General features: G+C 56.2%; 1 protein-coding gene across 1 annotated transcript; it reads right to left on the bottom strand.

Moving 5' to 3' along the window:
- Window positions 1–2573: 2573 nt before the first annotated feature.
- On the bottom strand, window positions 2574–8200 carry LOC118261427 (kallikrein-14-like). The gene is made up of 5 exons (XM_035572255.2): window positions 8080–8200; window positions 5004–5166; window positions 3659–3906; window positions 3178–3314; window positions 2574–2723 (listed from the first exon to the last, which is right to left on the bottom strand). The coding sequence occupies exons 1-5, from the start codon at window positions 8198–8200 to the stop codon at window positions 2574–2576; spliced, it is 819 nt and encodes a 272-aa protein (XP_035428148.2).
- Window positions 8201–13994: the final 5794 nt, after the last annotated feature.

Here is a 13994-nt window from a genome sequence, read left to right as displayed (position 1 = left end):
CCTCCCAGTGCCCTTCCTGTCCCTCCCAGTGCTTCCCAGTGCCCTCCCTCCCCTTCCCAGTGCTCCCCAGTTCCCTTCCCGTCCCTTCCAGTGCCTCCCAGTTCCCTTCCAGTGCCTCCCAGTTCCCTTCCTGTCCCTCCCAGTGCCCCCTCTGCCCTTTCCAGTGCCTCCCAGTGCCCTTCCTGTCCCTCCCAGTGCAGCCCACACGGCTGTGGGGTGCCAGCCCCACATTACCCACAATCCTCCCCTCGAGGCCCTCCATGAGTGGAGGCTCTGCCTTGCCTCAGTTTCCCCCTTTGCCCAAATTTTGGGGGGGAAGAGGGAAGGGGACCCCAAAATAGGAGCAGAATTAAGGGGACCCCAAAGCAGGGGCAATTAAGGGGACCCCAAATGAGGGACATAATTAAGGGGACCCCAAGATAGGGGAAGAATTAAGGGGACCCCAAAGTAGGGGCAGATAAAGGGGATCCCAAGTGAGGGCTGGTAAAAGGGACCCCAAAATAGGGCAGAGTTAAGGGGACCCCAAAGTAGGAGCAGGTAAAGGGGACCCCAAAATAGGGGTGAAGTTAAGGGGACCCCAAAATAGGGGCAGAGAAAGGGGACCCCAAAATAGGGGCAACATTAAGAAGACCCCAATTGGGGGCGGAGTTAAGGGGACCCCAAAACAGAGGCAGAGTTAAGGGGACCCCAAAGTAGGGGCAGATAAAGGGGACCCCAATATAAGGGCGGGGTTAAGGGGACCCCAAGCAGAAGAGAGCTAAGGGGACCCCAAAACAAGAGACCAAGTTAACGGGACCCCAAAGGAGAAGCAAAGAGGACCCCAAAAAGTGGGGGTAAAGGGGACCAAAAGGAGAATTAAGGGAATCCCAAAAGAGAATTAGGGGGACCCGCAAGAGAATTAGGGGGACCCCAAAGGAGAATTAAAGGGACCCCAAAGGAGAATTGAGGGGACCCCAAAGCCAGGACAGAATTAAGGGGACCCAAATGCAGAATTGAGGGGACCCCAAAGGAAAATTAAGGGGACCCCAAAAGAAAATGAAGGGGACCCCAAAGGAAAATTAAGGAGATCCGAAAGGAGAATTAAAAGGATCCCAAAAGAGAATTACGGGGACCCCAAAGCAGAATTGAGGGGACACCTTGATGTCCCTGTGGTGCTCAGGGGGACGTCACCCCATGGGGACGGGTGCCAGTGGACATGCTGGCACCACGTGGGTGCTCGTTGTCCCCAAAGTGTCCCCATATCTCCTACAAGGTCCTCAGGAGCTCCGCACCCTAAGGGACAAAAGGATCCTGTCCCCAAGGGGACAATGTCCCCATGGGGCTGGTGTCCCCAAAGGGCTGATGTCCCCAAAGGGTCGATGTCCCCAGTGGGATGATGTCCCCTAAGGGCCAATGTCCCCCAAAAGGCCGATGTCCCCAAAGGGCTGTTGTCCCCCAAAGGGCTGATGTCCCCAAGGGGATGATGTCCCCAAGGGGATGATGTCCCCAAAGGGCCAATGACCCCAAAGGGACGATGTGCCCAAAAAGATGATGTCTCCAAAGGGATGATGTCCACAAGGGGACAATGTCCCCAACAGGACGATGTCCCCAAAAGGACGACGTCCTCAAAGGGCCAGTGTCCCCAAGGGGATGATGTCCCCAACAGGATGATGTCCTTAAAGGGATGATGTCCCCAAGGTGCCAGTGTCCCCTTCCAGACCCGGAGGACACCACGATCTGGGGACATCTGGGGACTGTCCCCAAAATAACACCACCGGCACCTAGGGACAGTCCCTTCCACACCTCCACACCTCCCCCAGGCCTCCAGCTAATTAGCGGCCCAATTAGGCCTAACGAGGATTCCCTTGGGGAAATCCCCTGCCCCTTCCTGGATGCCTGCAGAGGGGGGCACCTCGCACAAGGTCCCCGTGTCACCATCCCTCCCCGTTCCCAGTGACCTCGGCTTTTGGCCACGCTCCCAATTAGCATGGCCAACATGAACATCATCGTTAATTCATTAATTAGTTGGGTGATTAATTAGGGTGGGGTCCTGCAGCCGGTGAAGCTGCCTAGAGAGTTTGGGAGAGGAAAGCTCCCGGTGCCGGTGGGTGTGTAGTGGATTAATTATCCCTATTAATTAGTCTTATTAATTAGTCCCTTTCCCCCAGTGCAGGTGCAGGAGACAGGATCCATGCCCCATCTCAGATCCCAAAGGGTTTCTCGTTAATGCTAACGAGGGAAATCACTAATTAAAACAGTGTTTTCCTCCTAGTGATGGGGTTATTGTCAGGATGGCAATTAATAGCTCATTAGTTATTGCGCTGGTGTCCCCCTCCCCCAAGGATGAGGCAAAGGGACCTCGGGGGGTGCTGAGGGGTCCACATCCAAGGGTTCTGGAGCCCCCCCCACACTCTTCCATGACTCAATTTCCCTTTTTTCTTTCAATTCCTTTATTTCACCCCAAATCGCCCATCTTCCCAAGAGCATTCTGGGAAATTCTTTGCTTCTCCCGCCCCACCCCGAATACTTAAGTGCCGAGAATCTCATTGGGGGGGCGTGGGGAGGTGGTGGGGCTGGGGAGGGGGTCGGTCTTGCTACCCCCTGATGTATCTCCTGATCCAGGGCACGGCTTGGCACACGTTGGAGTAGACGCCGGGCTGCCCCTTGCGCCCGCAGACAGCCATGCCCCACGACACCACGCCTTGCAGCACCCCATTGCACACCAGCGGGCCCCCAGAGTCACCCTGTGGGGAGAAGAGCACAAGGTAGGGCTCATTTGGGTGACACCATGGACCTTGCACCCCGTGTCATGGTCCAGTTCCATCTATGGGGCTTAAGCATGAGGTAGTTGTGGGGAAGACAGATCTTGTAGGAACCCATCCACATGTCTTGGTCATTCCTTGGTTTTATGGCTTGGGTTGGAGATAATGGTGGAGGAACCCAAACCTTGCATGGACCCATCCACATGTTGTGGCCCATCCCTGGCTCCATGCCTCAAGCATGAGGTACTTGTGGGGAAACCCAGATATTTTTGGGAAAACAAAGGTTGTGGGAAACCCAAATATTGTGGGAAACCCAAATATTGTGTGGCTTCACCTACGTGTTAGGGCCGTTCCCCGGTTTTATGGCTTGCAGATAATGGTGAAGGAACCCAAACCTTTCATGGCCCCATGGGAGGAGGCTGAAGGGACCTCTTACCTGGCAGGAATCGATGCCCCCCTGGGGGACGCCAGCACAGAACATGTTGGGGGTGATCAACCTCCCGTATGCCCTCGCGCACTTATCCTTCCCGAAGGCTTGGACGCCGGCACACTGCAGATTTCTGGGGAGCTTTGCTGCAGACGAGGGGGATGGAGAGAAAAATGGTGAGAAATGGCAGCCTCCTCGTGCTGAGGCCTGACTAGACCTTGTGGTATTTTTGGTGAAGTTCCTTTGGAGGTGGGCAAGGGAGATGCCTCCACCGGAGGTGGGTAGTCCAGCGCAAAGGAAACCCCAACCTCAACCCCAAGGGAAAGTCATTCTTCATGGGAAACATCGTTGGGTAGAGTGAAGACAACATAAGGGACCCTCCCTCATCCAATTTTGCTGACCAAGAAGAGAACTCAGCCTCCTTTTCCCTGCCAAATTACATCCCCCCTATCCCACCTCTTCCACCGGCGTCTCCACAGTGAGCCAGTACCTCCGGGGGACTTGGTCGTGCCCCAGCCAGACACGCTGCACCTCATCCCATCCATGGGACACCTCGTGGCCAATCTGATCTTCTTGATGTTGTTGCTAAACTGCACGGGTCTGTTCAGCCTCAGGAGCATGAAGTCATTGTCGTTCTTGCGGGGGTTGTAGGCCGGGTGGACGATTAACCGTGAAATCATCCTCACTTCCCCCGTGCCGTCCCGCAACGTGTCCGTCCCAATTAACACCCTGAGGTCCCTGCCCGGAGAAGAAGGTCAAGAAATCAGAGCCAGCTCCTCTAAAGGAGACACACAACCCTGTGGGTCAAGGGGATGACCAAGGGTCATCCCCCAAAGCTTCTCCAGACCCGTTCAGCAGGTAGAGTTAAGGTGATGTGTCCATGGGACAACCTTATCCCCTTGTCCTTGAGGAGAAAAATGAAAATGCCTCGGGGATTTGTGAGCTAGATCTCCTCCAAGAGTTCTTTGATGGCTCATGTACCCCAGGGCCTTTCCCATCTCCATGGGACTTTGGAGAACGTCTTGACTTCAGTTCCTTGACTTCACCTTCATCTTCCTCACATCAGGCTTCAGACAAGGAGTCCCACCTGCAACATCCCAGCAACGCCACCCTGAGCCCAACTTCTTGCCAACGTTTCTTCTGGTTTTCATCTTTATTTCCCCTCCCGAACGTGAAGCTTCCTCTCATGGAGCCTTGTGGAGAAGCTGGAGAAATTTGGCTGTGGGGGGACCTGCTCCACTTGGTGTCATCACCTGGAAAAAGGGGGGTGACCGGGCCTCAAATCTGGGGGAGGTTGAGTCCCTTGTGGGTTGATGGCCAGATGTTGTCCCCTGTCAAAGGAGACCTCAGCTCCTGTCTCCCTGGGGATGCTGGCTGTGCCTTTGATGCCCTCTGGAGGTACCAGCTTCTGGATACCAACATCTGCAGATACCCATGGCTGGAGCATCAACATCTGGTGCTTCTGGGCATCAGGACATCAGATCTGGAGGTAACATCTGGGTGCGACTACCTGGGCATAGCAACCTCTGGAGATACCCACCTCTGGAGCTACCTGAAGGTACCAGACTCAACATTACCAACTTCTGGACACCAAAATCCGGAGGTGTCCACATCTGGAAGCAGCCAACTCCGGAGACACCGACATTTGGGACATCTCTCTCTGGATGCCACCATTTGGAGGCACCATCCTCTGGAGGTGCCAACATCTGGGCACTGATAGCTGGAGGTACCAACCTCTGGGACCCAACTCTCCCCCTCAGTCATTAAAGGGTCTTGGAAAATGAGACGTTGGCTTGTAGGAAGCCATGGGGAATGTGAGCACAGAGCCAGCTTACCTGCCTGGCTGCTTGCAGTGGGCGGCTGTCAGGACCCACTGGGCGTCTATCAAGCTTCCTCCGCACAGGATTTGTCCCCTCTTGATGAGGGCAACCTGGAAAGGTCGCTGGGTGATGGAGCAGGGCTTCCCACCGATGATACGGGACTCGTCCACCTCTGGTACTGCAAGACAAGAGCACCCAAGGGCACCGTGAGAACCTTGCATGGCTATAGGCAGCCAGGAAACCTCCTTCCAAAGGAAAAAAAATGTTATTTCGGGTTGAAAAGCATAAAACCAACTTTAAAAATTGTGAAATGAGACACAGAAGGGAAAGCTCTCTCTCCCGTGTGTTCTTTTTTTTTTTTTTTTTTTTTTTTAGCCTTAAAATACCATCAGAACAGTCAAAATCATAATTAACTTTTTTTGTTTTGTTTTGTTTTGTTTCACTGAGTCATCTGTTAACCTACTAAGGTCACACCAAACTCTTTTTTTTTTTTTTTTTTTTTTTTTAATGAGAAAAAGATGGGTTTTGGACCAGGAGCAGTTGAAATCCAACCATTAGTAGCCCCAAACAGTCCTCGACGATCTGAATTCTCCCAGTGTCTTCTGATGGAGCCCACCACTCCATGGCCCGACCACACATCACAGGGAGAGCGTTGGGGTGGGAGGTCCCAAGAGAAGACCCCCTGGGACCAGTCCATCATGCCAGGCTGTGCCAATGAGCTGTACTGGAAATCGCTGTGCGTCAGGAAGTCACCAAGGGCCACTTATCTCCGCCGGTTTCGCCATGTGCCTTGGGGAGGGGCATCCGTTCCACCTCTAAGATTCCTCCCAGCCCAAGATTGGACTTTAAAAGGGAGATGACGCACCCCTAAAAGAGCTGATTTCTTCTTCCTCCGTTGGTAAGAAAGCCTGTAGGACCAGCTCGAAAAGACTCCTACCTCCTGGATGGCTCATGTTATGTACCCAGACCTCCTAGTTAGGGCCGAGGTAGAAGATGGTTGCATCAACACAAGCAGGAGAAGCCATGACGCAGGGAGAAATGATAACAGGAGCTCACTCAGGAACGCGAGTCCTTACGTAGCTCTGGAGCCAAGACACGTTGATCCCATGGGGTTTGCAGGGAAGAGAGCCATCAGCTTGGTTTTGGGGTCTTTGGTCATATTGCAGGAAAAAAAGGGTCTCACCACCCAAAGCTTCCATTTCTGACACGGGTTTCTCAGTCTTTAAGGTCTCTGGAGGCATCTCCCCTTGCTTTAGCTTGCTGAAGCAGATGGTTGTCCACTGGAGTTGGCCAACGTTGATGGTCCTCAGAGAGAGGGAGGGACCATTCTGAGAGGCAATCCCACCCCATCCAACGCTGGATGTCTACAAGACAAGGTGTCCCTCCCCATGTTGGGATATTTATGAGGTTTGTGGGATGACCATCTTGAGGTCATGCCCATGCAAGACTCCACTTGGGTGTCCACACAATAGACACGCCGTGCTCCTGGTGTCCCTCCCTCTACAGCTCTATGTGGGCAAGAACCTCTCAGGATTTTTGAGAAGCTCTCTACTGGAGAAAACACCTCGTGATCAGTTGTGTCCAAGTAGCAGGAGATGAGCTTCACAGCAAAAGGATAACCGGATTTAAAAAAAAAAAAAAAAAAGAAAAAAAAAGATTTTTTAAACAAAAAATCCTCTCTCCTGACCCAAAAAATGCGCAGTAGTTGGACTTTTGCCTCTGTCACATGGGAGACATCAAGTCCTCGTTCCCCCAGGTGTCTTCATGGGTCTTGAGGCTGAGTCCTCCACACTGTAGCCTGGAGCATCCCAGCTGACTTTTGGGGTGTTTTTGGGAAGAAGTTGTGGTTGCCACCTCCACGTGTTGACTGCCCTGGCGAAGAGCTGTATTGATCCATGTGTGTGCGAGGTGGCTCTGGTCCATGGTTATCTGCAATCACCTTCCACCGCACGTTGGGACATTGGAATTTACTGGTGGGACTGGTTTGTGCTGGTGGGGATTACGACCTGTGACGGGTGGCAATGGGAGACGCCCGAGTTTCAGACTGCCTGGAATCTGCCACTATCCGGTCCCAGCTGCCAAAGCTGGAGGGTGGGAACTGTCCCAGCATGCACGCTCATCAGGGAAGCATCCCTCGTCACCTCAAAGGCCGTCCTTGGGCCTTTGGAGACCATCCAGAAGGTTTAGGTTCCACCAAGCTCCTTGTAGACATCTCGGCAGCTTTCCTGGGCCTGGAGGATCTCCGTTGATGAAGGCCAGCTGGTGGAGAAGCAACGCACGAAGGTGGAGCCGTGCGGTGGGATCCACGGCCCGGATTTCCAGAGGAGAGCTCCAGCCAAGGTGATGGTGTCTCCACCCCAAACCAAGCTGTGATAAACCTTATCACGAGAACCGCCCCCCCCCCCCCAGAAAACAGTTCTGGGAAAGCCACACGGCAAATTATCCAGGCGCCATGTCTGGACATGAGCTTGTTCCTTCTACGCAGGACCTGGGAGTTTCAGATTCAGCTCTGGGGGCACCGATTTGGGTTAAGATCCCAGGTTTTGGCAACTCTTGAGCATATATCATGGCCCTCCTCTTCCTTCCCTGATCAGGACCCATCCACAGGGCCGTGCTGGTTCCCCTTCGTCAGAGCATCATTTTGGAAGCCAGAAGAAAAGAAAGGGATGCTCCCACCAGGATTAAGTCTCTCTTGCTTTCCCTCGCCCCAGGTGACTGCTTTTGTCTCCTTTTCCATGGCAGAAATCCCCGTACGACCTCACGGAGAAGGAAAGGAAGATGTCCCAGGGATCCTAGCGTCTGCAACCACGTGATGGAATTTTCCTCCGTGTCTTTTCTCTCTACGGCAAGGGGTTGCTTTATCTCAGCTCGAAACGAAAACAGGTTTCGAAATTACAGGGCTTTGCCCAAGCCTTCCCATCAGCAAGATTCCCACGAGCCAGAAGGCATCTCCTCATCCCATCCCATCCCATCCCATCCCATCCCATCCCATCCCATCCAATCCCATCCCTCCGGATACATTCCCCTGCAACGCATCTGTGAAACATCTGTGGTGTCCCCGTCCCCATCTCCATCCACCGGATTGACTTACGCTCATTGCCTTCATTGCCCCCCTTCCCATTTTGTGCCAGCAGCGGGGTGGCGGACAGCAGTCCCACCATGAGGATGAAGATGGGGGTGAAGCTGAAGGCCCCATGCCCGTCACGAGCCATTCCTGGAGGGGCAGAGAAACCAAACCAGACCAGCTCGGGGACCACAGGAGAGCACTCAGTGCCACGTGGGGGACAGGGGGACAGTCCCAGCGCTGTCCTTCCACCTCCCAACAAGGGACAGAGGCAACGCCACCAGGATGCTCTTGGTGTTTTGGTGAACTTTCATCCCTGCAGATCACGCTGTGGCCTCAGTCCCTCTTCTCCACCCTCTTTTGGCCCAATTCAGCTCTCCGGCAGTGCCTCCAGCAACCCAGGAAGCACCATTTCCCTCCCAGTCCCCGTTAAACTGGGCGAGCCGAGTTAACCCAGGATATGGAAAGCTCCCTCCACCAAACCACAGCGCGGATGGATCCGACCCGTAGGAAGGAAGAAACGAAGAACCTGGAGAACCCCCCAAGTCCCACCTGGCACCATCCGACCCCTTGGAGATGGAGGCCGCCGCTGTCCCCGCTGCGGAGATGGACTCACCTGCTGGAGGAGAAGGACGGGGCCGGCTTGGTGCGTCGGGAAGCCGAGAATCCGTCGTTGGGCCATATTTATACCGGGCCAAAAAGTAGGTTGTGTCTCCGCCGGGGTGACTCAAGGGCGGTTGGGCGACGGGTCCAAGCGGCAAGCGGGACAAGCGCGGCCGTGGGTGTCTCCCCGGCCCCACGGGTGATTACCACTTTGATGTCCCAGAGGAAAACGCCGCCCCACTCCTCCCGACGTGCCCGAAAACAGCCCAGCCCAGCATGATGGACAGAGGGACGGATGGACGGACAGATGGACGGACTGGCTGGGTCACCCCCTTTCCTCGTGGGTGTGTGGGTGGGTTTGAGGAGGGTTGTCCCCACAGCTGCTGGGGTGGGATGGGCTGGATCCAGCGTTTGGGCGTCGTTAAATGGAATGGCCTGGGTGCTGTCCGTCCGTCCGTCCATCCGCCTCTCGCCCTGGCTGTCCGTCCAGCTGGCTGTCCGCCTGTCCGTCCGCCTAGCTGTGTGGCCAGTCTGTCTGTTTATCTGCCTGCCGGTCCAGCCGTCTGTCCGTCTGTTCATCTATCCTGGCCACCTGTCTGTCTGTTTGTCTATCTGGTCATGCGACTGTAAGTCTGCCTGGACATCTGTCCGGCCGTATTTATCTGTCTGTCCTTCCACCTTCCTGTCCATTCATCTATCTCCCCATCCATCTGTCCGCCTGACTGCAACTCTGCCCGTCCGTCTGTCTACCCATCTGCCTGTAAGTCTGTCCAGCTGAGTGTCTGTCCAGCCATCTCTCTGGCCATCTGCTCATCCATCCGTCCACCTGTCTGTCCGTCCATCCACCTACCTGGACCCCTATCCAGCCATCCCCTCATCCATCTGTCCCCTCATCCCTGTCTTTCTGTCCATCTGTCCATCCCACTTTGTGTAGCTGTCTGTCTGCCCATCCGTCTATCTGTCCACCTGCCCACCCGTCTGTCCATCTGTCTGCACGCCTATCCAGCAGCCTCGCTGTCCGTCTGTCCGTCTGTCCAGGTGGCTATTTCACCATCTATCTGTCCATCAGTCTATCCACTCATCTCTCTGTCCGTTTGTTCACCAGCCTGTCCGTCGGTCAGTCTATCTGCTCTCATCTCTATCTGCTCATCTCTCCGTCTATCTGTCCATCTCTGCCCATCCACCGGGCTCTGTCCATCTGTCTGTCTGTCTGTACAGCTGTATCTCCATCTGACTGTCCTTCCAGCAAGCTGGATGGCCGTCTGTCCCTCTGTCCTCCTATCCGTCTATCAATCGTTTATCTATCCATCCATCTGTCCGTCCATCTCTCCATCTACATCAAGATAGATGGATCCACCAATCCATCTGTCCATCTACATTGAGATGGATGGATCCACCTAGATCTACAGATCTATCCGTCCATCCACCTCCCTCTCCATCTGTCTGTCTGTCCGTTCACCCACTACGCACCGGGTAGACTTCACATCATGCACACGCGTGTGCACGTGCCCTTCGTGCATGTGTGTGTAAGGATGTGGGATTTGGCACAAGCTTTGGGATGCCACCTCCGAGGGGGGACAGTTTGCAGCTCCGGGAGGTCCCCAAGGACGTCGCCAGGCCGGAGGTCCTCGGGGACCTACGTGCCACCGTCTCCTGGTCACGCCTCCTGATGAGTAACGCCGCGGATGCGGGTGAACGATGGGCGAGGCTACGACCTGGTGCCAACCCCATCGAGCCCTGCGAGTCGGCTCCGGTGAGTCAAGGGGGGCACCAGGGATGCGAGTGACACTTGTCCCCCACCTTGTCCCCAGCTGGAAATTGTCCCTGAGCCCTCATGCACCTCAGATCCCCTTCCTTCCATCCCCAGCCCCGATGGCAAGGGGGAGGTCTCCAAGATGGGAGGTCACCACCGGCTTCTCCACCCCATGGGGACTTAGGGTCTCCATCCATGGGGACTTGGGTGTTATCAGTGTCACCCACTGTCCCCAGGGTCACCCAGGGCACCTCCACCCGCTGCTGCAGGGGGACCTCAGCGTTGCCTGGCCCTTCCCTGGGCGGGTTTGGTGCTGGACATCAGCCAGGATCCGGGCAGTTGAAGCCACCGGTGCTCTCATCCCACCTGATTTCCCTCCTCCAGAAGAACCCTGTCCAAGCTCCAGCGCGTCCTGCAGCATCTTACAGCTCCTGGAAGGATTTTGGGCACCCAGGGGTCCTCCAGTGCCACCCCAGCTTGGCCATCCTTGGAGTTGCAGAGGACCAGAGCCGTGATTCGGGCGAAGGAACGTCTTTTGCAGAGCTTTTGGGAAAGCAGCTGAGGCCGCCAGCAGCTCGCGGGGCAATTAGAGCCCCTGCCAAGCAATTAAGGGTGGAGAGGCCCAGGAGCTGAGCCCTGACGAAAGGAAAGGCCGGGCCAAGATGAATCACGTTTCGGAGATGCTGATCTCGCTCTCTGCTGGTGGCAGAGGAAGCCCGGGGCTGGGTTTGGTCCCAAACCTGGAGTTGAACCCAGAGCAACCGTTCCCAGTAAGTCCACGGGGATCTGCTCTGCTGAGGTCCTCACCGAAGAGGCCGTGGTGCTGAGGAACCCATCTGTGGAGGCCTGGCCCGTGAGGATCTAACCTACCAGGGTGCCATCCGTGGAGATCCCATCCTGTGGAGGTCTGGTCCACGGGGACCTAATCCACCAGCCATCAGTCCATGGTGGTCGTGGTCCATAAAGACCCGTCCACCAGGATCACGTCCACGAGGATCCCATCCCATGGAAGTCCCATCCACCGAGATCCCATCCATGGTGTCCTGGTCCACCAGAGACCTCCACACCAGGGGAACCTGTCCGTGCAGTGGTCAATGGCAGAGATCCTCCATGGATATCCCACCCATGGCCCATGTGGGCCATGTTCCCCAAGATCTGATGGGCAAAGATCTCGTCCCCAGGGAGATCCCACCCACGGGATCGATGTGGTGATCTTGGGCCATGAGGGTCACATCTACAAGGCTTCCCACCACAGAGGGGGAACCCATCTATGGGGGTCTCCAGGTGGCATGAGGGGACACGAGGGGTCATGGGGGGCATGGTGGGGACAGGGGGAGCCCATGAGGGGACACGGGGCACATAAGGGGATGTGGGACCCTAACAGGGGACACAAAGGGACATGGGGGGACACAAGAGGACAGGGGAGCACAAGGAGGGACTGGGGGACCTCGAAGGGTCGTGGAGGCACGTGGGGGGTAATGAGGAGACAGGGGAGAACCTGAAGGCACAAGAGGGGACATGGGGGGGTCCACAGAAGCACACGTGGGGATGTGAGGGGACATGGGGTCACACAAGGGGACATGGGGGGACATGGAGACATGGGGCCATGTGAGGGGACCTGTTGGGGACACGGAGACCCACAGAAGAACACGGGGGGCCCCCTGAGATGCCGGGGAGGGGGCGTGCATGTTGGGCCACGTCCCCGGTCACGATGATGATGATGTTGGGGCTGGGCCCAACCGGTTCTCCCAGTTCCTCCGCTCCCATCTGCTCTGCGTGATTAGTGCTAATTACCTAATTATCCCCAGGGCCAGCCCAGGCCTGCCACCCACTGCCAGGGCCGCTGGGGGACCCCATGCTCCCCTCTCCCGATCCTCAGTGGCACGGAGGGGATGTGCCCCACCCTGTCCTTGTCCCCTCTGTGTCCTCACAGCCTTGGGGTCGCCGAGTCCAGGGGTGGCCCTGGGTGACACAAGGGGTTGGCAGCGCCCTGGGTGACACGGTGGGTGGCCCTGGTTTACACCCGGGGTGGCAGCACCGTGGGTGGCAGTGCCCTGGATGACCCAGGAGGGAGGGAGGAGGGGGTGGCCCTGGTTGACACAAGGGCTGGCAGCACCGTGGGTGGCAGTGCCCTGGCTGACACAGGGGGTGGCTCAGGGGACACGGGTGACACAGGAATAGTGGTGTCGGGTGCCGGCAGTGACAGTTTTGTGGACATGGTGGCAGTGGTTGCACTCCAGCTATCCCTGGCATGGCAGTGGCAGACGTGGGGGACACCAGGGTGTCCGAGGACCTCCAAGCCCCCCGATGTGACACCCCAAGGTCAACAGACGTCTCCTTCTGGTGGCTCATTTCCATGGCCAGCAGGACCAGGCTCCGTGGTGGTCCCGTTGACTTGACTACAGGATGCTTTAATCTCACTTCCATGGACGTGGTGACTTACCAGACCCAGCTGTGTCACCGGCACCTCTGTCACCATCTTGGCCTGACCACAAGGGCTGTGTTGACCAGGCTTCAACGGTTGCATTGCACAGACCCCAGTGGGTGCGGTGACCAACCCTCCATGGATGCAGGGAGAAGACCTCATTAGATGCATTGACCAGAGCTCCATGGACATGTTGGGTAGACCCCAATGGATGCCTTGACCGTGTCTTCATGGACATATTGATAGATGTCCATGGACACATTGACCAGACCTCCAAGGACACGTTGACCAGACATCCAAGGACACGTTGACCGGACCTCCATGGACATGTTGACTGGACCTCCAAGGACACATTGATAGATCTCAAAAGGCACCTTGACCAGACATCCATGGATGATGGAGGAGCTGTTAAGAGCCCAGTGTGGTAGCCCACCACATCTGATGGCCACCAACCTGGGACCTTCCATGTCAAACCTCTGTAGGATTCTGTAACCCCAAAGGCTCGAACATCCTTGTGAAAGGCTGAGCGAAGAGCTGGAAGCCACCGGTGGCCACCGTTGGACCCAGCAATGATGGACAGCCATTCCTCCGCCTCCCTGGGGGTTTGGACCTGGACCAAAACCTCTTTCCCCGCCGCAGTAGCTAGACGAGGCCCACACCCTCCGGTGCATCAGGTCCTGGCCACGTGGGGGAAGAGGGAGGGGGTGCCTTACGCAAGGCAGCTGGCGTCGCTCCCCGCCCCACTGAGCCACAAGGGACAACACGTGACGGTGTGACCTTGCCGGACCTCCTCCCGCAAGGGGGAAAGCGTGGATGTGCTTCTGCAGCCCACCAAAATCCCTCACCCTTTACATGGACCCATCACGGTGAAGCCGGGTTGGCACCGCTCTCCATCCAGCCCCATCACCATGGTGGGGCCGCATGGACCCCATGGAGGAGAAAAAATCCCCCCAACCCCTCCATTCTTCAAAATAGAGGCCTTGGATCCATGCAAACAGGTAAATTTGGCCTCCAGCAGGTGATTTCTTCCCGCTTGCAAGCCAACGTGCCCTGGCTGGATGCTCTCTGCCCGTTGCATACCCGTCAGGGAAGCAAAACAGCCCTTATGTGCCGCCAAAGTTACCCCAGGTCGGGAAATTAGGCCCCTTCTTCTCCAGCTGA

The sequence above is a fragment of the Cygnus atratus genome, unplaced genomic scaffold, assembly GCF_013377495.2.
Source record: "Cygnus atratus isolate AKBS03 ecotype Queensland, Australia unplaced genomic scaffold, CAtr_DNAZoo_HiC_assembly HiC_scaffold_40, whole genome shotgun sequence".
NCBI classification, from domain to species: domain Eukaryota; kingdom Metazoa; phylum Chordata; class Aves; order Anseriformes; family Anatidae; genus Cygnus; species Cygnus atratus.
Note: the sequence above shows the minus strand (reverse complement) of the source record. Positions and strands in the feature narration are given on the sequence as shown.

Coding starts and splice junctions, on each gene's coding strand:
- LOC118261427 (XM_035572255.2), bottom strand. CDS start 8,200: ATGGCTCGTGACGGGCATGGGGCCTTCAGCTTCACCCCCATCTTCATC. Junction 3,907..5,003: donor CACTGCAAGCAGCCAGGCAG/GTAAGCTGGCTC, acceptor TTCTCCGGGCAG/GGACCTCAGGGTGTTAATTG. Junction 2,724..3,177: donor GGGGCATCGATTCCTGCCAG/GTAAGAGGTCCC, acceptor TTCTCCCCACAG/GGTGACTCTGGGGGCCCGCT.